At 33.2% G+C, this 27,203-nt stretch overlaps 2 protein-coding genes across 2 annotated transcripts; both read right to left on the bottom strand.

Moving 5' to 3' along the window:
• Nucleotides 1–10,529: 10,529 nt before the first annotated feature.
• LOC130955820 (3-ketoacyl-CoA synthase 10) lies at nucleotides 10,530–15,351 on the bottom strand. The gene is made up of 3 exons (XM_057882796.1): nucleotides 14,872–15,351; nucleotides 13,418–14,046; nucleotides 10,530–11,958 (listed from the first exon to the last, which is right to left on the bottom strand). The coding sequence occupies exons 1-3, from the start codon at nucleotides 15,283–15,285 to the stop codon at nucleotides 11,385–11,387; spliced, it is 1,617 nt and encodes a 538-aa protein (XP_057738779.1). The 5' UTR covers nucleotides 15,286–15,351; the 3' UTR covers nucleotides 10,530–11,384.
• A 2,092-nt stretch (nucleotides 15,352–17,443) lies between these two features.
• LOC130954950 (protein WHAT'S THIS FACTOR 1 homolog, chloroplastic-like) lies at nucleotides 17,444–20,623 on the bottom strand. The gene is made up of 3 exons (XM_057881723.1): nucleotides 20,387–20,623; nucleotides 18,695–20,171; nucleotides 17,444–18,486 (listed from the first exon to the last, which is right to left on the bottom strand). The coding sequence occupies exon 2, from the start codon at nucleotides 20,095–20,097 to the stop codon at nucleotides 18,769–18,771; it is 1,329 nt and encodes a 442-aa protein (XP_057737706.1). The 5' UTR covers nucleotides 20,098–20,171; nucleotides 20,387–20,623; the 3' UTR covers nucleotides 17,444–18,486; nucleotides 18,695–18,768.
• Nucleotides 20,624–27,203: the final 6,580 nt, after the last annotated feature.

Genomic DNA, 27,203 nt, shown 5'->3' on the forward strand with positions numbered 1-27,203 from the left:
TGAACTGAATGACCACGAGAGTGGCTTTTGGTGAGGATTAGAGGAGATTAAATTGCTAAGAGATCAGGTTTTAATCACTTATGGTTTGCCATAGAATGAATCACTCATTGTTAAAATAGTTGGTAAGATGTTTTAATTCGAAAAAGTAAACATTTTCGAGACCTTAATTGTTTTCTCATCATTGTTTTACATCAAACCTTTTTATTTGCTTTATTTACTCTCTTTTCACTACTTATGCATTTTACACTGATGAGCGGATAATTTGTACGCTTTTTGGCATTGTTTTTAGTATGTTTTTAGTATATTTTAGTTAGTTTTTAGTATATTTTTATTAGTTTTTAGTTAAAATTCACTTTTCTGGACTTTACTATGAGTTTGTGTGTTTTTCTATGATTTCAGGTATTTTCTGGCTGAAATTGAGGGACCTGAGCAAAAATCTGATTCAGAGACTGAAAAGGACTGCAGATGCTGTTGGATTCTGACCTCCCTGCACTCAAAGTGGATTTTCTGGAGCTACAGAAGCCCAATTGGCGCGTTCTCAACGGCGTTGGAAAGTAGACATTCTGGGCTTTCCAGCAATATATGCTAGTTTATACTTTGCCCAAGATTTGATAGCCCAAACCGGTGTTCAAAGTCACCTTCAGAATTCCCAGCGTTAAACGCCGGAACTGGCACCAAAGTGGGAGTTAAACGCCCAAACTGGCACAAAAGCTGGCGTTTAACTCCAAGAAGAGTCTCTACACGAAAATGCTTCAATGCTCAGCCCAAGCACACACCAAGTGGGCCCGGAAGTGGATTTTTATGTCATTTACTCATCTTTGTAATTCTTAAGCTACTAGTTCCCTATAAATAGGACCTTTTACTATTGTATTTGACATCTTGGTAGCTATCTTTAGTCTTATGCTATCTTAGATCATGGGGCTGGCCTCACGGCCATGCCTAGACCTTGTTCTTATGTATTTTCAACGGTGGAGCTTCTACACACCATAGATTAAGGTGTGGAGCTCTGCTGTACCTCGAGTATTAATGCAATTACTATTGTTCTTCTATTCAATTCAGCTTGTTCTTATTCCAAGATATTCATTCGTACCCAAGAACATGATGAATGTGATGATTATGTGACGCTCATCATCATTCTCACTTATGAACGAGTGACTGACAACCACCTCCGTTCTACAAGCAAACAAGGCTCTAATGTTTATCTCTTAGATTCTTTAACCGGAATCTTCGTGGTATAAGCTAGAATTAATGGCGGCATTCAAGAGAATCCGGAAGGTCTAAACCTTGTCTGTGGTATTCTGAGTAGGATTCAATGATTGAATGACTGTGACGAGCTTCAAACTCGCGATTGTGGGGCGTTAGTGACAGACGCAAAAGAATCACTGGATTCTATTCTGACATGATCGAGAACCGACAGCTGGATAGCCGTGCCGTGACAGGGTGCGTTGAACATTTCCACTGAGAGGACGGGACTGTAGCCATTGACAACGGTGATGCCCAACATACATCTTGCCATGGAAAGGAGTAAGAAGGATTGGATGAAGACAGTAGGAAAGCAGAGAGACGGAAGGGACAAAGCATCTTCATACGCTTATCTGAAGTTCTCACCAATGAATTGCATAAGTATCTCTATCTTTATCTTTATGTTTTATTCATATATCATCCATGACCATTTGAGTCTGCCTGACTGAGATTTACAAGGTGACCATAGCTTGCTTCATACCAACAATCTCCGTGGGATCGACCCTTACTCGCGTAAGGTTTATTACTTGGACGACCCAGTGCACTTGCTGGTTAGTTGTGCGAAGTTGTGTTTATGCCATGGTATTGAGCACCAAGTCTTTGGGGCCATTACTAGGGATTATTTGAGTTGTGAAAAGTAGTGATCATAATTTCGTGCTCCATACACCAATAACCATCTTTTACTGCTTACCTGACTAAGTCCAACAGGATAACTATTGCTTGCTCAGTCCGACAATTCTCGTGGGATCGACCCTCACTCACCTGAGGTATTACTTGGATGACCTGGTACACTTACCGGTTAAGTTGTGCAAGTTCTAATTTCACGCACCAATACACAGAACACGGAAGAAGAAAAATCTAATTATTCTCAGAGAAATAACACCGTTCTAATAAAAAAGAAAACTTATTAAACTCACAACGTAAAACTAATTAATTCAACAAACTACACAAAGTTGAACACTATTAATCTCACCCTACTTAACCTACATGAACTTAATTATAATTTCTATTTATGTTAAATTAACATAAGAAATCCTAATCATAAACCGTATTACCCTATTTTAATCAATAATTTGATAATAAAGTACATAACAAAACTCTATACTCACAACAAAATCTACGAAAACTAAAAACCACAAACTCCATTACCATAATTTAGTCAATAATTTGGTACAATACCTAACAAAATTCTAAAGTCACAAAAAAATCTGGAAAACGGCAAAAAACTATATGCCAAATCCTAATCACAAACTTCATTTCACTAATTTAATCAATAATTTCATAAACTATTTACCAAAAAATCTTAAACTCACATAAAAAAACTTAATAAAATTAAAAAATTATACCAAACTTACCTTTGATCGTGGCGGCAGGATGCTGGAGCAGTGGTGATACCAGTAGTGACGCGACACTAACGATAGTGGCCACCAAGAACAGTGTCGGTGTTCGTAACCTCCCTAGCCGTGACCAACAGTTCCAAAGGTGACAACGTCCAGCGGCAGTGGCACCAGAGGCTTCAGCAGGTGACGGCGATGCCGACAACACCTTTTCTGACGGTAGAGCACGAGAGGAGAGAGAGAGAGAGAGAGAGAGAGAGAGAGAGAGAGAGAAAGAGAGAGAGTGAACTCAGAAAAGTGAGAAAGGAAGGGTTCGTGTTTGAATCTTATAATACGTTACTGTCGAATTTACCGTCGGAATACTCCAACGGTAAATTGGTGCAATGTAACGTTTCATTAAATCCATTTGCCATCGGCTTTAGCCGACGGTACATTCACTGGTAACTGTGGCACCAACAAAATCATATTTCGCGCCACTAGTCACAGTTGAAATTAGCGTCGGAATGTAAAATCTAACCATAAACATTTTTGGAAAATCTAAGCTACCTTGGATTCGACCCAAAATCCACCGGTAAACTCAACACTAATGTCCGACGCTAAATTTGACGGTACTCAGCGTTTTTCTTATAGTGGCACATGTTACATTATTTGTATTTTTTATATGGTTTAGAGTTTTTTTTTAATTTTTTTAAATTTAACTTTTATCCTTATTATCATATAAAAAATTTTTTTACTGGTGTTTATAATTGTTGGTGGTCCCCAACTAAGTGAGGCTCACAATTTAAAATAAATGAAGAAAGTGGCATGAAGCCACGAGAAAGAGAGATAAAAAAATTGAGGCTTTGAAAGAAAGAAAACAAAGCACGCAAAGAGCTTCTTTGACAAAGAGGAGAAGAAAATTGGGAGAAAAGGGCAAGCCATTTTTTATCCGATTGAACTGATAAACTTACTCCATTTTTTATGAAATTTTAGTATGTTATTCCTGGTATAGAGATGAACATTAGGATATTACTTGCTAGTTGTATTGCCTTCTCTTTTGTCTGATTTGAGATACCCACTTTGTAGAAGATTTATGTTGTTTTCATCAGTTTTGATAATGTATTTTGTTGATTCTTGAGATGTCCTAGTGTCACTAGGAAGACTGTTTGTGTACCCATTATTCTGATAGTGGAAGATTTTACTGGACTAGGTCCCGTAGATTTTTTGTCCCTCTTTTTGGGGTGTGTTTTCCCACGTTAAAATTATGGTGTCTAATTATTTAATTTCTACCATTATATTTGCTGCTTGGAGTATCTTTGGAATTGCCTATTTAATCGCAGACGGGTTCTTGTTTGAACCTTTGTTGAATTTTTCCAACAAAGTGGTATCTAGAGCTCTGGTTATTTATATCTGTGCTGATTAAATAGAGGAAAATACTCATGGACCAAATATGGTCAAATTAAATTCCCAAAATTATTCAATTTAGAAGACCCTCATAGAAGATATATTGTATAGCAAGGACTTGTATGATCCTGTGGAGGGGGATAAATCCAAAGGTACTAAATTCAATGTTGAATGGAAGAAGCTAAATCAGAAGGTAGTGGCTTTGATTAGATAGTGGCTTGATCTTAGCGTGTATTTATATGTTGACACCGAAACGAATGCCGATAAGATGTGGAATGCATTGAAGGAGTTATATAAGAGGAAGAATGTGCAAAACAAAGCATTCTTGATTAGGAAGCTTGTCAACTTGAAGTATATTGAAGGTAAATCAATGCCAGAGCACTTGAGCATTTTTCAGGAGATGGTGAACCAACTGACAAATAATGAAATCACTTTGGATGATGAGTTGCAAGCTTTTTTATTGTTGAGCTCTTTGCCTGATAGTTGGGAAGTTCTGGTTGTAACACTGACTAACTCAGCTCCAAATGGAAAGTTGACGTTAGTAATGGTTAAAGAGAACATGTTGAATGAAGAAGCCAGAAGAAAAGAGCGAGGTTTGACTAATGCCTCCTCCCAGTCAGAAGCACTTGTTTCAGAGTCACGGGAGAGAACTCAAAGTAGAAAACCTCACAGTTTTGACAGGTCAGAGAGTCAAAGCAAGTCAAGAGGAAAGTACAAGCTGAGAAAAGAGTTCATTTGTCATTATTGTGGTAAGCTGGGGGCATATCAAGAGGTATTGTAGGTTCTTGAAAAGAGAATAATCAAGGGGAAGAAACAAAGACAAAGGTAAAGATAGTGATAAAGAAACTACTGCTATTATTTATGAAGATATTCTTATCACATATGATGAAAATTAAATGAATCTTGTCTGTGATAATTCCACTTGAATTATGGACTCGGTGCCTCATGTCATGTCACTCTGAGGCGTGAATTTTTCACTTCTCATACTGCTTGAAATTTTGACAAGATCAAATTGGGAGATAAATGAGTGTGTAATATCATTGATTTCATATGTGGCTTGAAACCAACATGGGATACAAGTTGCAGTTGAAGAATGTTAGGCATGCACCAGATATGAGATTCAATTTTATTTTAGTGAAGGCATTGGATCAAGAGGGATATTACACTTCCTTTGGTAAGGTAAAAGGCAAAATTACCAAAGGAGCTCTCAATGTTGCTAAAGAAAAAAATAGTCTCACTACTCTCTACCGATTGCAAGCAAAGTTGTGCAAAGAAGATGTGAATATAGCTGATGATTCTTCTTCTAATTTGTGGCATATACGTCTTGGTCACTTGAGCGAGAAAGGACTAAGCATCTTAGCCAAGAAGCATTCACTTCTCGTGAAAGGTACAACTTTAAATACTTGCACTTATTGTTTTGTTAGAAAGTATGCTAAAGCATCATTTCATATTTCTGGACCTTATAGAAGATCACATGTTCTAAATTTAGTTCACACTGATGTTTGCACTATGGATGCTAAGACACTAGGTGGTGCATCATATTTTGTTACTTTTGTTGATGATTATTCTCGAAAAGTTTGGGCTTTTGTTTTGAAATTTAAAGACCAGGTGCTTGGAATCTTCAAACACTTTTATGCAAGTATTGAAAGAGAAATAAGAAGGAAATTGACATGTTTTCGAGCAGATAATGGTGGTGAATACAGGGGTCCATTTGAAGAGTATTGTAAAGAACATGGGATCAAGCTTGAGAAGACAGTTCCTAAGACTCCTCAACATAATGGAGTTGCAGAGAGAATGAATCGCACTATCAATGACAGAGTCAGGTGTATGCTCTCTCATGCAAAGTTGCCTAAATCCTTTTGGGGTGAAGCGATGAGGACTGCAGTAGATCTGATCAACCTTTCTTCTTCAGTTTCATTAAATGGTGATGTTCTAGAGAAAGTTTGGAGAGGAAAAGATGTCTCCTATAGTCACTTGCGAGTGTTTGGCTGCAGGGCTTTTGTTCACAGTAATTGAGGGATCTGAAGGCATAAGAATCTCAAAGCCATCCGCTGACCTCTCAAGTCTTTTCTGTAGATTATCATCGAAGATATAAAAAGTAAATAGGTTCAATCTTCTAAATTGTAATGAATTTCTATTGATATTCTTGAACATTATTTTAAAAAGAATTGTAAAGAGGCAAACACTTCTTTGACTCTTTGTAAATGTTAACATATATATTTGAAAATATTTTCTTAAATTCCTTTTGATTTATTTGTTGAAAATATCTGAAATGTATTGAGATTACATTAATTTGAATGAATCTAGGTTCATACTGAATAAATTGAATGTATTTATCAAATATCATTAAAGGAGGCAAAAATACAAATGAACCGAAACTCCACAAATGAATCAAAATTTATTCTAATAAACACCTAAACTATTTACCACAATACAATTACAGAAACCAATTTAAAAAACTAAAAAGTGACTATTCAATAAAACATAACACAAATAAAAAATTAACCCTCATTTTCATCAAAGGAAAAAATATTATATGAGTAAAACATAAATGAACCGAAAAAATTTATTTTACTAAACACCGAAACTTCTATCATAGTGCATCATATCCTCTCAAGGATAATTCATATCCTGTTCATGATAAAGGCTGGAGCATGACTGAATTATTGACCAACTATTTAAAAGGTTCAACTGCAAAAAAAAGTAAATCATATATTAGCAAATGTACTAACATGCACAAACACATTTTTGCCTAATAAAAAACAAATCAATGTTATCTCACTTAGAGTTGCCTTTTTTTCTTTTTCCTTGATGCATTTGCGATCATTTTTTCCATATTCGATCCCAATCTATTCTCGGGACATCCTCTTATTCTAACACGTGGGAGACTTTGAAGGTCGTTAACATCATTCAACGTAGCATCTTCATGAGATAACGAACATTTACCTTTACTTTCACTTGATATTCTTTCATCTTAGCCATGACATATTATTATAACAACACCATTATGTAATAATAAATTAATCGAAAATTGTGTATTCTATAAATTCAGAAATTTCTGCATTCTATCCAAATTCAAATTCATAAACAACACTGATTTTAACAAAGAAGAATGAAATTTTTATTATCACTTTATTCAGTTACATTAGATTCCATTCCATTCCATTCAATTTGTCTTGAAAGTCATCCCAATCTTTAGGACAAATTGTTCATCGACAACACACTTGGATTGCAAATGAACCGAAATATTATTATAGCAATGCCATTGTATAAAACAAATGAATAAAAAATTGTGCATTCTATAAATTCAAAAACTTCTGCATTATATCTAAATTTTTAGCAAAGAAGAATGAAATTATTCATTATTACTTTATTCAATTGCATTAGATTTTATTCTATTCTATTCTATTCAAAATTGTTGAAGAATGAAACTAGATAAAATTAAGAATGATCCAAATCTCGTCCACTTGATTCGATTTAGAAGAAAAATCTAAATCGCCTTCATTCAACTGATTTGAACTTGAATCATTCATTGTTTTGGAACATGCAAAACCTAAACGATTTTAATTTGTTAGAATATATTAGGATCAATTAGCATTTATTAGAATTATTTAATATATCTGAATATTTATCATAGAATATTACATCTTTATTATTACGATTCTCTTAGCACTTATAAATACCATTTTATATTGTATCATTCAAGACAACACTTGAATACACTCAATAATACACAAATCCTTTCTCCTATTTAGTCTTTTGTTTCTAACATGGTATCAGAGTCATGATATTCTTCTTGAAGAAGATATGTTGTTTTTCTTTTGGTGAAATCACTGTATTTTTCACACTTTTCTTCTATTCTATTTTTCTTGTCTTTTGTCACTTCTTTGATGTTTTTTCACCTCACCGACTAGCCTATTCTTTCTGTCTTGTGTCTTTTCGAGTCGAATGATTAAACACCAATGCCATGCACTGTTTACCTATTCTCATGGAGAAATCATATAGTTTTCGCTCTCTTTCGGCAGTTCCGTTTGCGTTTCCTCGTGGTAGTTCCATCTACGTTCCCTCGTAGCAGTTCTATTTGCGTTCCCTCATGGCAGTTCCGTCTGCGCTCTCTTGTAGCGGTTCCATTTGCGCTTTTCTTTTGGAAGTTCCGTTTAGTAGCGTTTGTTTTCGGGGACAGGACATGGAGACATGGACAATACTTGTTTAAAAAGTGTTTGGAAGCAAAGACATGGACAGTGGACATATTGTCTCTGAGATAGTTTTTATACTTTTGTATCCACTCTTTCACGAAGGACAATGATGTACACGGAATTTGAAAGAGTGGACCCGGACAATTTTATAAATTTTGTTTTCCTTTTTTTCACTATCACCCCTTCTTATTTTTCCTATTGCGTTGTTCAGAGATACTTTTTTCTTTTTGTTCTTTCTCTATCTCTTTCTTTTCCAGGTACTCTCTCCTTTCTGTAGAATTTTTTATTGGGATAGATAATTCTTTTCTTTTTATCGTTTTACTTCAATACCATTTTAACCTTATATTATATTATTTGATTTGTAATAAAAATAATAACAAAAATAATTAATCTTAAAATTTTTGAAAGATAAATATTATCAAAAGTAAAATTGATCTTTTAAAATGCTAAAAAATAATTTATAAATTGTAATTGATTTTATATAATTTAAAGAAAAATCAGTTTTTTTATAAAGAAAAATCAGTTTTTAGATAAAAAAATAGTTTTTTTTTAAATAAAAATAGATTTTTATATGCAAAAACTAATTGTTTTTTCATGTAAAAATGGATTTTTTTAAAATTAATTTTTTATTTAAAATTAATTTGGCTTATTAACTTAAACAAAATTTTTTATTAATCAAACTCAAATTTATTTTTTTTGTTAATCTTAACCATATGTATTCCTACATATTAATAATAAATTTTAAAATAAAATAATTATATTTATAAATTTTATTTTAATATAAATACTAATATATATTTTTATTAAAATTTTTTGCCTCTTCAAATATTTTTTTCAAGTTCCGTCTATACTCCTACGTACTCTCATTTTTTATTAAATTAATTTGTATTGATGTAAAAAATTTAGAATCACAGGGCTATTTTAGTCATTTCATATAATATTTTAGTCTTGTCCATGTGTATCCAAACATAATACTAGACATTACATTAGTGGCTTGTCCATCGTATCCAAACACAATACACAAAAGATAATTTTTAGTGTCTTCGTCCTATTGTCTCCATTTTAGTGTCATGTTCTGTCATGTTTCTAAAAATAAACACAGCCTTTGTGTTTTCTTGTGGCAGTTCTGTCTGCGTTTTCTTGTGACAGTTTCGTCTGCGCTTCCTTTAGATAGCGGTAGTTCCGTCTGCATTTCCTTCAGTCAGCGACAGTTCTGTCTGCACTTCCTTCAGACAGCGGCCGTTTCATCTGTGCTTCCTTCCGATAATTTCGTCTGCGTTTCTTTCAGATAGCAACATTTCTATCTGCGCTTCCTTCAGGCAGTTCCGCTACGTCCGTTCTATTAGTTTATGCAATTTTTTTATTTCATTATTTTAAATAAGTTTTAAACTCAAGTTGTCACTTGAGTTTGAGGGGAGATGTTAGAATATATTAGGATCAATTAGCATTCATTAGAATTATTTAGTATATCTGAATATTTAATATTTATTATAGAATATTATGTATTTATTATTCCGATTCTCTTAGCACATATAAATACCCTTTAATATTATATCATTCCAAACAACTTGAATACACTCAATAATACACAAATCCTTTCTCTTGTTTAATCTCTTGTTTCTAACAATTACAATGTTCGATTAAAAAAATAAATGTAAATCGAAAATCTAAAGAGAAATAGAATAAATCCGAGGAGAACACAAGGAAATCGAAGAAGAAAACGAAAATCTAAAGAGAAAGAGACAATAATTAGACGAAAATACAGACAAATCAAAAAAGAATGAAAGGTTTACGTTGAAGAGAAACGAACGAACAAAAGGAGATTTATGTTAAAAGTCTGTTATAAATAGCCTGTGAGTCTAAATTACTTGGTTGGACTTGATTAGTGAAATCACTTAAATGCAGAATACTTCTCTAACCCAAAATAATTTTCTTCATCATATAATATTGTCTATCTTTTATTTTTTAAAGAAACATTGCCGGTTTCTTTTGTTGGCATTGAGTGCTAAACTTTCTCTCATTATATATGTTCAAGAGCACAAACAACGACTATGAAAAAAATTGTCACGAGAGTATTATAATATCTATTTTGATATCAACTATCGTCTACCATCAATTTGCTGTCATAACTACTTGAAAAGATTTATACCATTCCTCATTTATTTTCGTAGCTATCAAATCAATTGTTAATCAGATATATAGACAATATAAAAGGGTCACGTTAAATATTAGAAAGTACATTAATTAATAGAATAAATGAAATACTAGCATGCATGGTAATCTCATCAATGAATATGTATATATGTTAATACTATCTAGCTAGAGCAAGCAACTTGCAATTTATATATAGTAATCAAGTTATCAACATCGTCGCTACAAATGGGCTTTGATTTGTTCGGGTGAAAGTGATGGAGGAAGGAACTTGTCCAATTCCAGAGATAGATATATAGATGCATAGATGAAACCCAAGATTCAATTCAATATTAATAATTCATTTCTATTTGACATATAAACCAGCTATGCTGATATAATATCTATATATATACCAATCCGTTTCCAGAGTCACATGTATAGTTAGTTGAGGTAGGTCAAGAAAACCATAGAAATTAATGAAAATCAATTAAAGCAACTACGCATTGTTGACTAGGTAGTCATCCAATATTAAATCAACTTTGAATTTTCATATCATCCTATGAATAAGATGATTCAAGAGATTAATTAAAACATGCAAGCAGCCACACTATAAGTATGTATAATTAAATTAAATTCCAAGCCACCAAACTAATAAGAAATTAAAAGTGCAGCTGTCAAACATAAAAGACCAGCTTCATCGATGAGGACTACAGAAGAATTATTGATCCTAAACAAAATAAAGCTCTCTTATCGCCGACACTGACAGAGATTATATAAAATCAGAAATGCTCCTTAGTTTCCATGTAATAGTTATTACCATATTCCGCGCTAACATAATACCTAATCACTGTAAGATAGAATGCCAGTTCTACGGAGTATAATAATAACTATGTTTAAATAACGGTGAAAATTCAAATACTGATGTTTTCGTGTGAAGTATATATATAGTTGAGAATCATTAGATAATAATTTAGTTAAACATATTGAATTATCTAACGATTTTTAACTATTAACTTCAAAGAAAGACAACTGCACGTGAGTTTTTACCTCGATAATAGAATTCTTCTTCAGAAGTGTCTTAAGGCGAGGGCGATTAAGTGAGAGAGCGAGGGTAGTTGTTGATGCAATCAAGCCAAGGGTTGTTCCTAGAAGGCTTGTTGATTCGGCGCATGGAGCGCCAAACAACGCTATTGCACTTAAATCCAGAACCAAAAGCAAGTTGCCAAACGCGGTCTCCTCTTCTAACCCTTTCCTTGGCCTCCAAGTAAGCAAGTTCATACCAAATGCTACTGCTGGAAGTGTTGCCGAAGCGGTGCAGTGTCATCCTTGATGCCTCCATGTTCTTGTCGCTGAGCTCCAGATTCCTCTGGAGCTCATCGAGGATGGGCTTGCTCGCCGCGTGCACACAGAAGTGCTCGAAGGCAAGCTTGTAGTCCGGAATGTACGGCTTCTTCATTGATGGTGATGAGTTTCCACCGTCAGATTTGCCGCCAAACAAGTGCCTCCAGACCAAGGTTCCAAAGAATAGGAGCTGCTCGGAGAAGGGTAGCACCAAAGGCCCAAGTGTGGTGATGTTTGTTTTGAGAGCATCGCCACCGATTTCAATCAAGTCTTTGCTAATCTTGATCCCCTTGAATCTTTGTTCATCTTCCTCTTGGTACACACACCTGTATATTGAAAGGGAGAAGAAAAGTGAAAAATAAAAATTATGTTGATGGATTACTACCAAGCACAAGTTGATAATATAATAACAACCTGGCTACTTTCTTTATCATTATGTTGTCAATTTTGTTTTTTGGGGGGGTCCTCTGAGGGTATATGCTTGGTTATTAATTAGACGGTTGAACAGTTGAACCCAAATGTCAACCCAAAATAACGAACCATTGATGATTTTGAAGCTAATTAAATATATACATAGAGAATATGCATAATATCCCGGGTTTCTCTATTCGGAGGACCACAAGAAAGTTCCTTCAATCTCCTTTTTTTGTGGAATGTGGATTAGATTAAACAACAGATAGAAAAGTTCACCCAATAAATAAATAGAGAAAAAGATAAGAATAAATTCATTACCAGAATACTAGAAAGTCAATATTATTAATAAAAAATTAATTAATATTAACTTATATGTAAGATAAATATAAAAATAATTAATTATTTCAACTTGGTATTGATAATATAATATGCAAAGAATAAGATAATAATAATTCTTTTTATATAAAATAGACATTTATGTTCAGTCACAAGGTTTGAAATTTGTGGAATCTGCCTACAGTTCTAACAATAGAATATCACTATTGTACATTCCTTCCACGGTTCAACCTGCTTTCGCCTCTCTCTTAATAATTTATAAGTAATAAGTTAGGTAATTAGGATTTTGATTTTAAAAAGCAGTTGCAATTATAAAAGTGACTTAACCTACACGGAAAGCTAACGAAATAAACTAGAAAACCCAGACAAGAAGAAGGTTTTGTTTTTTGTTTTGGGGTTAAAAATGCTAACTGTCAAAGAGATCATAAATAGGCCAAACTGTCAAATCAATTTCTCTCGTTCGTTTCCTTTCCCTGGTGTTTTTATACTTATATAAGGGCCTGAGAAAAACAAAGTCGATGCAATAAACTAATGACTAATCTTCATTTCCAAAACGATGATATTAACAAAGAATACATCATTATGTGTCATCTATGTCAGTTAAACAATAAAGTTTAAATCGTACGAAAAGAAAAAAAAATTGGTTCGTTGATATTATAAAAAAAATTATAATCATTTAATGCATTTAAATAGATCATTTTTAAATAATATATTTAAAATCAAATTTTAATATAAAATTTGAAAATAAAATAATTAATTAATAAAAAAGTGATTATTCATATAAAAAATATGTAAATTATATTATATCAACTATCAAATAATTTAGTCAACAATTATATCTGTATAAATTATATATTAAAAATATATATTAAAAATAAATTAAATAATATATATTTAAAAATTAATTTTTTGTGTATATATAATATTTTTATATTTTTATTTAATTTATGTCGATAATTTTTTAAATAAACTTTTCTCATTAATAAATTCTATTCTTCTTCTCATGTTTCTTCATTTAGAATTGAAAAAACAAACCTGAAGCTGCGGTCATCGGCACCCTTGTGCGTGCGAACAATATGCTCAAGACGATACTTGGCACGGCTATAGTCGCGGCGGCGATTGGAGAGCAAGGTGGCGGAGCAACCCATACGAAAGAAGCAGTTGGGAAGAAGCATGGACCTCTCTTTTCCCTGGTACCAATTAAAGCCTACCATCTCAGTGCTGACAACAACCGCGTAGTTATTAGGGTTTGACTGAAGAATATCCCTGGCCAAATCGACCGCTATGATCCCAGCACTGCACCCCATTCCTCCAAGATTGTAGCTCAGAATGTTTCCCCTCATCTTGTAATGGTTTATGATCATTGCTGATAGCGATGGCGTAGGGTTGAAGATGCTGCAGTTCACCACAAGGATTCCTACGTCCTTTGGCCGCACCCTCGTCTTCTCGAAGAGCTCGTCGAGTGCTCCGAACATGACCGTCGACGCCTCGGCTCGGCCTTCTTTCATGGTGGCCGTGTTCTCGTTGGAGGCTATCACTGCTTTGGGGATGTATGTCTCGTCGCCTATGCCTGAAGACATTAGGATCCTCTTTTGAAACTCCAAGCTCCCTTCATCAAACTTGCCTGATTTTCTTGCTAGCTCAATGAACTGCTCCCTTGACACCTTCACACACATTATTCATGCAATTTTTTATTACAATTTCTTAGATTTTAATGTCTGAAAATCTATGTTTAAAATCAACAGTAGAGTGATAAATAGTCAATATAAGAATTAATCACCTAGATTTGTTTATATTTTCTTATCATTCAAACTATGGCACAAATAAAAATATACTTTGTCTTTATTTCTATTTTCAGCATCTGATCTTTATGTCTTAGTATATCTTGAGATAATTATACTAATCAAACAAATTTCAAAAAGACATTGGTTAAGGCTTTCAATAAAATAAATAGGTAAATATGACCTTAAATATTTATTCCAAATGCAGACTTTTATGTTCAAATATTAACTGATGTCCATAGTACTTTATTACGATTTTGCAAACAAATATTAAAAGTAAAAGTGTTATAATGAAAAAATATATATTTAAAAATTCTAAGGATATGTACATTTATTTATTTTAAAATCCTTCCACTTTTAATTTTGTTAGCAAAAAGACCGTCGTTAGCAAAAGCTCTATAGTTTTCTCTAATAAGTAATAAGTCCATTTAAGAATAATAGTAGTTAAATAAAAAAAAAGTATTTTAGACACACAAAATATTAATTATTATGTATTTTTGTATAATTATATATATTATTTAACTCATTTTAATATATATGTTTAATTTATTTGATAGCTAATTTTTTTTTTACATGTACATGGTTGAAAATATAATTATTAAGCATATCCTTATTTGGTACATGATACAAATAACTAATTCAAAACATATAAAAATATTATTTAACAAGCATGGTGGGTGTACGTGAAGATTGGAGAAATAAAGGTACCTTGAGGTGATCTTGAGGTTGGTAGCATGCAAAATCAACGAGGTAAATGGGGCGAGGCCTGGACATGAAGTAAACAGAGAGCGTGAAAACAAAGACGGCAAAAGAAGCCAAGACGGTAGCAAGGTCATAACGCGCATCTTCCCAAAGCTTCTTCCACAGATCCTCTTTGCTCAGACTACCAACCTCAGCACTGAACACCACAAGCAGCACCGGTATCGTCACCAAGTAAATGCCATGGTTTATCAGGTAATGGTACCCCAATTTCACGTACTTGAGGTTCACCGATTGAAGAAAATCCGGTAACCGCCGACGAACCCTAACCGAGAACGTTAACGAACCCGCGTTCGGTCCAGATGACTCAATCCCACGGTTCACTATCTCCGTTGAGAACAGATCTCGTTCGTTATTCGCCATGCCACCAGATCAAGATCAAGATCACAATGTATTATAATATGAGTGTGTGATGGATGCCTCAAACTTAATCTATATATGTATTTATACTACTTTAGATTAGTGTTATTTCTAAGTAGTGGTATAGTACAAGATAGTGGGTGAAAACGAGTAAATGCTAGCACCTAATTGATGTGTGTGTAGTTGAGACTTTTCAACGGCCTTTAATTTCTTCATTTAATATCAGTGGGTGCATGAGTTCAATTCGTTGTGTAATATGTACTAGTAACTCCCTTTACCTTTTTTCTTGTCTCTCCGTTCTTGTGTTTTTAAAGATCAAAAAATATATAAAAAGTTTGTGAACATTGGATGATCCAGTTGGTTTTTCTCTTGTGAACAATCAATGTCACATCCAACGGCCCACCAGCTGCTCTAATGCATACAGTTGGTACAGTTTAGGTTCAATCTCTTATGAGTTTCCATCTTTATCCTTTGAAACCCTTATCATCCCAGGCCATTTCTTCTTCAAGTGCTGTGTCACAATTAAATTCTGCCATGTTATATTAGAGCACACCTTTATTATTGTTACAGCTTTTACATCTGCCGTGGAGAAAATTTCCTCTTAACTTTTACCACAACTTTTGACTCTTCCACAATAAATAATTATCATATATTATTTAAGCCAGCAAATTTTTTTTTTCAAAGAGTGTTTCTAAATTTTTATAAGACAACAAACTAAAACCATATGGTTATAATGGTGGTAATCCAGTGCGATACAATAATGACACCAGAAAAATAGCGATGTGATGGTTAAGGGTTTAGATTGAAATTCCACTATTAGAAGATGCTTAATTTTGAAGCAGATTTAAAAAGAGATATTTATTTAGATAAGCTAGGTCACAAAGCTTTATTTCAGCTCAAATAATCGCCTATAGCAGACCTACCACGACATATATAGATCAAGCCATTCAAATCTGGAAATGGACTATAAAATCAAGAATACTCCATGCTAGTATGCAGACGAGAATCACATGTATGTGAAAACTGAAAAGGTTGTTTCTGTGCATTAGCAATCTACCCACTTTGAACACGATTATATGATTGCAAACCGCATAACTCGGCCCGTATTCTTGTCTAATTCATGAGCATGAAAAATTACTTGTACCACGGGATAAGATGACCTTTTCATATTAAAATTTCACATAACTTTACCAACATTTAATTTTCAATATTGAGGCTAAAAGAACTAACAGACAGAGCACATATATAAAGGAAATACAATAAGTGTGAACAGTGACAATTTGAATCAATAAGTGCTCAAAGCAACCAAGCCATTAGCCATCAAATCATGAATTTAATAATCCATTTGCGAATTACTTTTTTTCCTTTTAGACAGCCCATTCTTGCGGATTACTTGTTAGTTGAAGTGACAAATCATAATACCTCTTGATATGTTGTACCCGAGTTTAGACTAGGTTTAGCCTAATTAGTGTGGTGTGAGTTTCAGTGTATGTCAAAAAAGAATAAAGAAATTATATTTCTCATAGAGGCTATTTTTTTAGATATTGAATAAGAATTGGTATAATCTCTTAGTATTAAAAGTTATGATGTTTTGTAAAATTTTGAGAGCCAGAAAATTTATAGAGAGCGAATTGTCAGAGCAGATTTTTTTTGTTACAACAGCAATTGGCGAAGACGGGTTGCTTTTTAAATATTTAAAAAGATAATATTTGGAGAGTGTATTGCATTATTTTAAAATTAAAATCACAATACACGAACCATATATTATTTATAAATACACAAACTGCATATTCTCAATACAATGCATATTCTCAATACAATACGTATTCCACGTATCGTGCTTGCCCAAAACGGCGTCCCCAAAATACTATCAAACACCGATTTTTGTAATATCAACGTAAATCTCCATTCACTCTTCAATATTAAAATAAAAAATCCTCTCATGGACAAGGATGAGACTAAGAGGGTTACAAGTTACAACTAAGGCCCAGAATGTGTCTTCAGTCCAAACTACCAACAAAAAAAGGGCCAAGAACCCATGATACTCGTGTCATATATTCTAAGAAGTTGCAACAAACACCATTTTTAATTTTAAGAGTAGACTTTCACCAAAAAAAAAAAAAAAACTTTTAAAGAGAGTAGACAAGGAAGGTGCGATCCTAAATTAGGAAATACAGTGCATTATACGCTCATTTGCTTTTGGGGAAACACCGAAGCTTCTTGCATAGACTCTCTCCCTGATAGTGACATACATTAAGAAAGGGACCAATATTAATTATGAAGTTGATAGGAGATAATGATCAAGCTTATTAAAGCCAACCTGCCAAAGTAGAACAGAAGTCTCTAGCTATGCCAATGAGTTTTGTGAAAAAGAATGCAGATAAGAAAACAGCTCTCCTAAGGAGTTGAAGAATAACTAGAGAAACCAACTAGTACCATTCTGCATATTTTCATGAATGATCGACATCTGACAACTCAAAATTGACCCACCAAAAACCAGCAAAAATTTGACTCAAACTTATTATCACTGCTTAGCTGGGTATTTTTAGACTAGTTAAGATGTTTGTGACAACTAGAATAAGTGGATATGGTGAATCCTCAAGGCAATGAACAATAAATGTTTCCTTTTATAGTATGATGTTTTCTGTCACCACACTATTCCAGTCAATGCACAGTTTCCTTTGGAAAATCAAATACAACATGTGTGGGAAAAAAAATGAAAATACCATCGAGCAATCAAGAAACTTGTCTCCTCAAATGTGATTGACTCAATGATATCCTCTAACCCTCAAATCGCTTATCTCCATTGCTTCAATATATGATTGGATGTTGCATACCTAGATAAATTTTACACAAGGTCAAAATGTTTTGAGAGCTTTAACCAGATAAGGCTGAGGTTTAGGGATCGTTGAGAAAGACAGGATCAATGCGTTGTGATAATCAATACCCCAGCTTAAACAGGTTCAATCTCCTTTTGCAGAAAAAGTATCATCTGTTCATTGATTGAACCACACCAATCAACCATGAACCACTTTACTTTTGGCCTTTCTCGTAGGACCACAAGGTGTTTGTCTAAGCCATGCTACAGCATTGACTAGCCATGATCATAAATTGTTTCCAGCGGGTTCTGAAACAAGGTTTAATTTGTCCAGCTATATTCTCATTATCACTTGCACCTTCTTCAGATGGGCTTCATTTAAGCATCTATCAAAGAAACGAAAACAAGGACAATATTAGAGCTTAGCAACCTACATGTTTATACTTAAATAAGTATAGAGGGTATCACAAGCGAAACTAACTTAAATTTGTACCTACTATCACTAATTATTTTTCTAAAATAAAGCATAAAATTTGACTTAAGACACAAGATATAAATGTGCTTGAAAAAATTGGATCATGTGGAATTACTTACCAGCCAATCAAAATGGAAAAACAGTACTTCCAAAAATCGGTGTGTGATGTTTACATCTGCACATTCTCTCAACCTCAAGAATTCTTAAAATTTCGATATCCACAGGCAATCTCTTCAACATCCATCTCAGAATTGTCCACAAGTAAAGGATCCTCATAATCCACGGAACCATGTTGCTCAAGCTGCACGTCCAAGTCCTCTACTTCCGAATCACTCTGCATCAAGCCAATATCGCCTTCTACTTCTACATCCGACATGTCACTGAGTATCTCAAACTTCTTCTTCCTCCCTCTATAACCAACAAGCCTCATGACTTTTTCCCTCCATAGGACCAAGGGGCATTTCTCAATCAGCTCCGCACCTTCATATGCTTTATTCAAGAACACACTAAACCTCTTCCCCCGCTCTGAGACATAGAAGATGCCAATGTGCTTCAGAAGAATCCTCATGAGCTTCTGAGGCATCACTATCTCCCAACGGAAATGAGTGAGGTGGTCAGTGACCAGTCTCTTTTCAATGGTGAAACTAAGAATCTCATGCATAACAGCAACAGCCCTCGTATCAAATTCAAGAGAACCAGCCTTGAGACCTCTTGCATCAGCATAAGGAGACAAATAAGCCCTCTTTTGAAAATCTTGAATCTTTTCACTATAACGATACACCCTTTTATAATTTGAAGGGAATTTCAAAGGGAATGGAAGTGACAGCATACCAGGGATATGCAAATTGGTAGTAGTGGATTCAGTTACACCTGTAACCTTCTTCTGTAATTCCGTTATTGCCCAATTAGGATTCCAATTCACAAGCTCCAAGCACTCAACTTGATTAATGCCATCGAAGGACTTCACAACCCTAAAATGCTGCGGATATTGGTGCACCCAATTAGCCCTAAAATCCATAGGCAACCCAAAATCCCTTCTGAAATGAGCAATCTTCTCTAATGGGAGACGCTTATCCACCGACATCATCAGCAACCTCGTAACGTGTTCCGCAGCCTTATCGGAATGCTGCTCAAGAACCCTCTGTTCTTCCTCCAACAATTCCTCGGCTCTCTCCGTCAAGCCGCACCACAGCACCCCCTTGCGATCCTTGTAGAGTTCAAAGAGCTTTGGCGTCTTTCGAATGAAATCAGAGATTCTATGTGGCTTTGGGAGATTGATCTGCTTACGATAGTTTTCAAGGGATCTAACAGGGATAATCATCTCGGACTGTTGCTTCAGAAGCTCGATTAAGAAGAGGATTTTGGAGAGTATCTTCCACTTCTCGGTTGCCACCTCAAGATCGTTAACCCTCTTCTGCTTACTCCTGTCTTGAACCCTCTTGCTGGTCGTCATCCATCGACGGAAAAGAATTGAAGCTCCGATGAGCTTCTTCGCTGAGGGGTTTATCGGATCTTTCAGCATTTGAGGGAACTTGTACAATTATATAACACTCAAGTCATAAAAAATTCAGCACTTTGAACTGTAGTTCAAGCCAACTGAAATTTTCAGTCATAATGTCACCAAATCAGAATTTTATAAAATAAAATAAAAAATACATTCTAGTACCACCAAACATTCCAGTATGGCAGTATCAAGTATCAAATAAATAATGTTCAATCTTTTTTATATCAATAGATTGATCCAGTCTAACAAACGCAAAAGAATAATTACATTGCAAAAGAAAATCAGTGTAGTGAAGTAATAAACTCACAAAGCACGGAGGCAGCCACATAGAGAACTGAGAAGAATAGAGAACAACAGCAGCAGGATAGCAAATCAGCGGTAGCATAGAGCAGCGGCAACAGTACAGCAGCGCTCCGAGGCAGCAGTGCGGCGGCGAGAGAAAGCCGTGACGGTGAGAGTAGACTCGTCACTCTTGCATGCAAAGTGTTTGTAGAAATGTTTCTTAGAACTTTTCTTTCTTTTTTAAAAAAATAAAATTGGTCAAGGTTGCATAGAACCCTTTTTGTTTTTGACAGAGTTGCTCAGAACTTTAGAAGGCAGGACGTTGTGCGGTTATGCAAAAAACAGTAGCATTTGGATTTTGGACCCAAATTAAATTGTTTTTATTCGCTTATCCTACGCCGCTGTCTGCTACTTGGGCTAGATTAATTCAATCAAACAGCATGGGCAAAAATATAGAAACGAGGCTGTATTGTTGTATAGCATGCAAGTTTAGCAATCAGCAATTCAGCATACTATACTTTTGCACTGCAAAGTTTGGTTTAGTGCCAACTATGTTTATCTTACTATAAAGTGCACCAGGTTCAAATCCTAACTAGGTCTACAAAATTGACATATGGAACCCATTGAAAAAGGGAAGAAGTGTGTGTAAGAGGTACTGACCCAAAAAAAAAAAAAACATACTATACTTTTTCTTAGAGAAAAGGAAAAGGGTAACAGTTTTTTTATTTTTATTTTAATCGTGCAACCGAATTATTGGATCAGCGATTCAATCAATTGATCTAGCCGTAATTAAATAAAAATAAAATTAAAATAAATTTTAAATTTTAAATTTTTTTACAAACATATTAATAACAATAAAATATTAATTATTAGACATAATTAATGATATAAAAAAATAATAAAATAGTCACTAATATTAAATATTTTTTAATTTAAATAAAAAAATAAAAAATAACACAATTAATAAATTAAATCTAAAGAGTGATTTTAAAATTAGTATCTATATTTTTATAAATTAATACCAAGAATAATTTATAATAACAATTGAGTTGTGATAAAGACATTTTTTAAATTCTAGCAAAGAAAACAAACAAAAAATATGGGAATAGAAGAATTCTCCACATACAAACGTTTTCCTATACAAGTCATACAAGTTATTTATTTTTTCTTCTTTTTCTTTCTCCATGTCTCCTCTTTTTCTTCTCCTTCTTCTTCTTCTTCTTCTTCTTCTTCTTCTTCTTCTTCTTCTTCTTCGTTTTTGAAGTGTTTCATCTTCATCGTCGTGTTTTTCCTCGTTCTTCTTTTGATTTTGTAACATTATGTATTTTTTTCTTCTTTGTTTGATTTTTTCCTCCCAAAAAGAGTTATGAGAATATGAAATAAGAAAATGAAGAAGAAGAAGAAGCAGCAAAAGACGAGGAGGAGAAAGAGGAAGAGTTCTGAATTATGCATAAGGTGTACTTCAACGAATTTTGGGTGTATTTTTTAAATCCTTTGGGTGAATTTTTGTAATCTTTTGGGTGTATTTCTGTAATTCTTTGGGTGTATTTCTATAATTATTTGGGTGAATTCCTGTAACCGTTTGGATGTATTTCTGTAATCAGTTGGGTGTATTTCTGAAGTTCCATTATCTTCAAAACGATTTCAAAGCTTGATTTCAGAAACCATGAAAATCGAAAAAAGCGAAGCAAGAATGCCAATGATAAACGCAGATAAAACAACGAATGAAAAGGTAAAGAGAGAACGTACGAAAGAGATCGAACAAATTTGATAAGAAACTCGTTTTCATGGAGGAAGAAGAAGAAGAGTATGAGAAGAAGAAGGAGAAGAAGAAGGAAGAGGAGGAGGAGAAGGAGGAACGACATGCCATGGAATCGTATATAGGCCAGCGTGCTTTTTATTAAGTTTCTCCCAACTTATATGACTTGTAAACCAAATGACTTGTATGTGTAGCACTCCTCATGGGAATAACAATTTAACTTAACAATTTTATTCTGAGTTGCAGAGAGCATGAGTCTCATTTTCAAAAACAAATTCAACTATGATAATTTTCAACAATAAAAGATTTAGCTCAAAAATAGTTTACAGATTTATAGCAAAAAAATATTTAGCTAAGTGATTTTTTCAGTCTAATAATATATTTAAGTTTCAGTGATGATAATCAGTAACAATTAACTTTGGCAACAAAAAATTTTAACTAAGTGATTATTTATTTAGCAAGCCAACAACGAATTCAAGGTTCAACTAGTAATAAATTTAATTTAGTGATGATTTTTAACAACAAACAAATTTAAATTAAGTGATTATTTTAGCAAGATGGCAACAAATTCAAGGTTTAGTGATGATAATCAGTAACAAATTTTAGCAATGCATTCAACTTTCAGCAACAAATTCAATTTTTAGCGATAAAATTAAAGTGCAGCAATGAATTACAGCAACAAAATTAAAATAGAAAGAACAAGATAATTTGTTAAAACTCATCAAATTGAGTACCAGCTTCTGGTTGTACGAAGGGAGAAGACGACGAAGCTCGAAGTAAGATGATGACGAAGACCAGTCCCAGAGACCAGAGAGCTTGAGTGCGAGAGACCGAAAGCCAGAAGAAAAGATGAGAGAGCTCGAAACTTCAGTAGTTCAATGAGAGAGTGACGAGAGGAAGGAGACGTTGAGGCTAGACTACAATTTTCAGTTTTTTCCCAACCTTAAAAAGAAAACATCGTGGTTTTCAAATTTTGAAAAAAATAAATAAATAATCATTTCGAACCACAAAAAATTTAAATGTTGACAAAACTAACTATAGTAGTAAAAATCTAACCGGACTGATCGATTCGACCAAAAAACTGATAAACCAGACCATAAATCGATTTGGTTCATTTCTTGGACTGTTCAAAGATGAGAACCAGTATGAACCGATGAGAACCGAGAAAAAACGATCCAACCAATTCAATTTGGTAACACCAACTGCACACTCTATGGTTCGAATAAGGAATCTCTTGGTTATATTGTCTCCAACACACCACTCTGCCACTGTGCTTCTTAATGTAATATATGACAAAGACTAATTATATAATAAATCTTGAATTAAATAATTATATAAATATCTAATTTAATTTTAATTTTGTATTCTCTATTTTTCGAATCAATTATACTTTTATTATGTACCATCATTAATAGAAATATAAACTTTACTAAAAACTTATTAATCTACTTTATCTATTTCAATGTTAGTCTTGTGATTAAAGTTATCTGTTTTAAAAACTAAAATACAGTTTGCGAGTTTTAAAAACTAGTTCTTGATAGACTCGGATGGTATGGCTGGTGGCATGGTATTGGCATGAAAGGAAGATATCAAGATCCAAATTTTGCAATCTGACTGGTTTTACATTGTGGCTAGAATAGAGGATCCGATTCTGGCAAAGAGTTGGGGGCTAATAGGAGCTTATTTGAGCATAAATGAGCAAATTAGTTACTTTCGATTCACACATTTACAAACTATAATTCAGTAATTCAATTCTGAAGTTGTGGTTGCAGGTGACTTCAATGCCATCCTTTCCCAAACTGAAAAATAGGATGGTAATGATAAATCTCAATCTTCTATCACTAATTTTCAGAATTTCATTAATGATACCTCTCTCTTGTATTTAGGCATGTTGGGGAGGCCGTTTACATGGTCTAATAAACGCAGAGAGGCCGATCTTATCCAAGAAAGATTAGATCAGATTTTTGCTAGTGCTGATTGGATAAATCTATATCCCTCTTTAGTGATGCTTAGGTTATCAAAAACAGGTTCGGATCATGCGCCTCTTCTTATCAATTTCAAACCGAGTGTTGAAAGATCTAAAAGAAGATTTAAATTTCAAAAAAGATGATGCTCTATGCTAAAGGTTAGGAGGATTATTTGTGATGTTTGGAGAGAGAGAATAGAAGGATCAGCTATATTTATTCTGGCGCAGAAGATTAAAGAGTGCAGACATAAATTAGTACAATGGCAGACATCAGGCAACCAGAACTCAAGAAAGGAAATTGAGCAATTCACTAATCGCGTAGAGGAATTGAGATTAACTGAAATTTTTGGTGACACTGAACTGATTGAATTGGAGAGAAAACTTGAGATAGCTTATCATGATGAAGAAATGTACTAGAAAGCCAAATTCAGAGTCAAGTGGCTCAAAGAGGGGATCAAAACACAAAATTCTTTCATCAAAAGTTTAAAACCAGAATGAGGGATAATAAAATTTGGAGGCTTGTGAGTCCTTAAGGCAAGGTAGCTACTTCGAATGATATTGTAGTAGTGGTTGAAAATTACTTCTGAGGAATTTTCACCTCAACTTGCCAAGCTAATCCAGATTTGTTTTTTACGGACTTCGAACCTAAGGTTACAGCTTTCATGAACTGTAGGTTACGAAAGCTGGTCTCTTTTGACGAAGTGAAGATGTCTACTTTTAGTGTACATCCTCAGAGTACTCCAAGGGATGACGGCATGACTGTAAAATTTTTTCAGCATTTTTGAGATTTGGTTGGCAAGGATGTATTTCGGGCAGTTTGTAGTTTCTATGCTGGTAAAAAATACTAAAGAGTTTCAACCACACACATACATATTTAATTTCGAAGACCCTGGATGTCTCTAATACGTCTCAAATGAGATCTATTAGTGACAAAATAGAAGGAAAAATCTTTATCCACTGACTTTATTTTCAAAAACATCTCTTTAAAATCCTTAAAGGATGACTTATAAAGTTTGAAAACCGAAAAATGTGAGGCACTATTTAGATTTACCCAAACATCTTTCTAAACTTCTTTAGCTTGAAACAAAGAGAAAAACAATTTAAAACAAGGTCTTATCTCTAAAAATTCCATCAAAAACTCAAAACATCTCACAAAAGCCCAACCATTCGGATGGAGCTAACATGGAGTAAAGTTAAGTTGTTTCAAAATGTCACATTCAAAAATCATAAAGGAAAGTTTCTCACGCAGTTCTTTAAGAACACAACTATACATATAAAAATATTCAAAATCTATTTTTATGTGAAAAATGCGATCAACTCTAGTGCATGAAAACAATTCAACCCTTAACGCAGAACCCTTTCTAACTATTTTTGCAGCATCAATCTCAGTCACACTATCCGTATCTACGAAAAGTAACCCTCAAATTTTTACATCTTCATTAACCTAATTGTAACAACCATCATCAACATATTCAAATTTTTCTTTCTCCCTTTTTTACCCATATTTTTTTAAAAGAAAACTAAAAAAAAGGTGAAAAAATCAGAAACAGAAGGCGAGAAAAACTAACCTCTTTTCTCATCCCTTACTATTCCAAAATGTGTTTAAACGTAACTTCACTTGATTTAATGAACACCTTCAAGGATTTCAAATGGATACGATAAACATTAAATAAAATGTTTCAGTTCCAAACCCATCAACACTGTTGTTTCTCTCAGAAACCAACGGCAATAAAACTCCTTGGAAACTAAAACTACAACCACTTTTCATTTAATGACAAGGTCTTTTATTTTTCTTTTTCTTTTTTTCAAGAAAATTACAACTATTGCTTTTATTTGTTTTAAATTCATTTTAATAAAACACGTTGAACTAGGGGCTCCATATCCTTATCAAAACGCCGAGTTATAACTCAACAAAAAGCTCAACCTGTTTCATCAAAATACCACCCGGCCAAGTTTGGGAGTTGTGATACGACCGTTATACATCGGTTACAAGTTATAACTTGGCCATAAACGTTATAGATCAACTGTCAATAACTGACATTCAAACGAGTATCAAAACGTCAAGTATGTCATTACTCTCCACTTAAAACATTATTACTCGGAGACATAACGATTACTTCTCATTTTCAGATATAAAGAAAATGATTAGAAGATTGTGTCAACACATTGCATTCTATAAAGCTTACTATTCACATACTGACTTGAGCGTTAGTGTGTCTTTTATAAGTACCCTTTTTCTTGTTCTCTTTTCGCTGATGTATACCTTATCCTGACAAAAAATTTATAAGTATTCAGCAACAAACAAGTTATACATTTGGCAACTTCTACAAAAACTATTAATAAAATGAAAGTAGTATTATCTTTTTAATTAACAAGAGATATTTTAGTTGAGTGTGCTGAAATTGTGTTTGATAAGTGAATGTGTTATTCCTTGAAAATTACTAAATTATCAATAGTAATAAAAATAACACTAATAGAATATTTATAGAGTATCATGTTTAATATTTTTAAGAAATTAACAAATTTAAAATTAAGATTTATATTTGAATTAATAGATAAAATGAAACTAGTCTTAATTTAGATAAGCAGTGTTACTTTAATAAAAAAATTAATAAAATTTTGTTATTGATATAATTATTTTAATAAAATAATTAAAAATATGATTTAACTACCTTGTATCTTAAGAACACATTTTAAGAAGAAGATAATAATATAACTTTTTTAAATTGTTTATGTATTCAATATATTAAAAATATAAACAATTTTATTTTTTTAATAAGTTTTAATAATTTTTTTATATATTTTATAAATATATTTTTAAAAAACAGATTAGCAAAATTTTTAAAAAAATATATAAAATTTAATTGAATTAAAACTAAATATTAAAATAATAGATTTTATTTTTTGTTTTAAATAAAATTATTATTTATGACATATAATTTTATAAATATTAATATGTTATTTTATATTATTTAAAATGAAATTGAAGTAGTATTGAAGATGTTCTAATTACTCAGTTTTACCATGTTTTAATTGTGAGGATACATAACAAATGTTAATTTAAAAGAAAACTTTTAAATATATTGGTATATTGGTGTTTTAATTAATTTTAACTAT

This window comes from Arachis stenosperma, chromosome 10 (genome assembly GCF_014773155.1).
Source record: "Arachis stenosperma cultivar V10309 chromosome 10, arast.V10309.gnm1.PFL2, whole genome shotgun sequence".
Classification (NCBI taxonomy): Eukaryota; Viridiplantae; Streptophyta; class Magnoliopsida; order Fabales; family Fabaceae; genus Arachis; species Arachis stenosperma.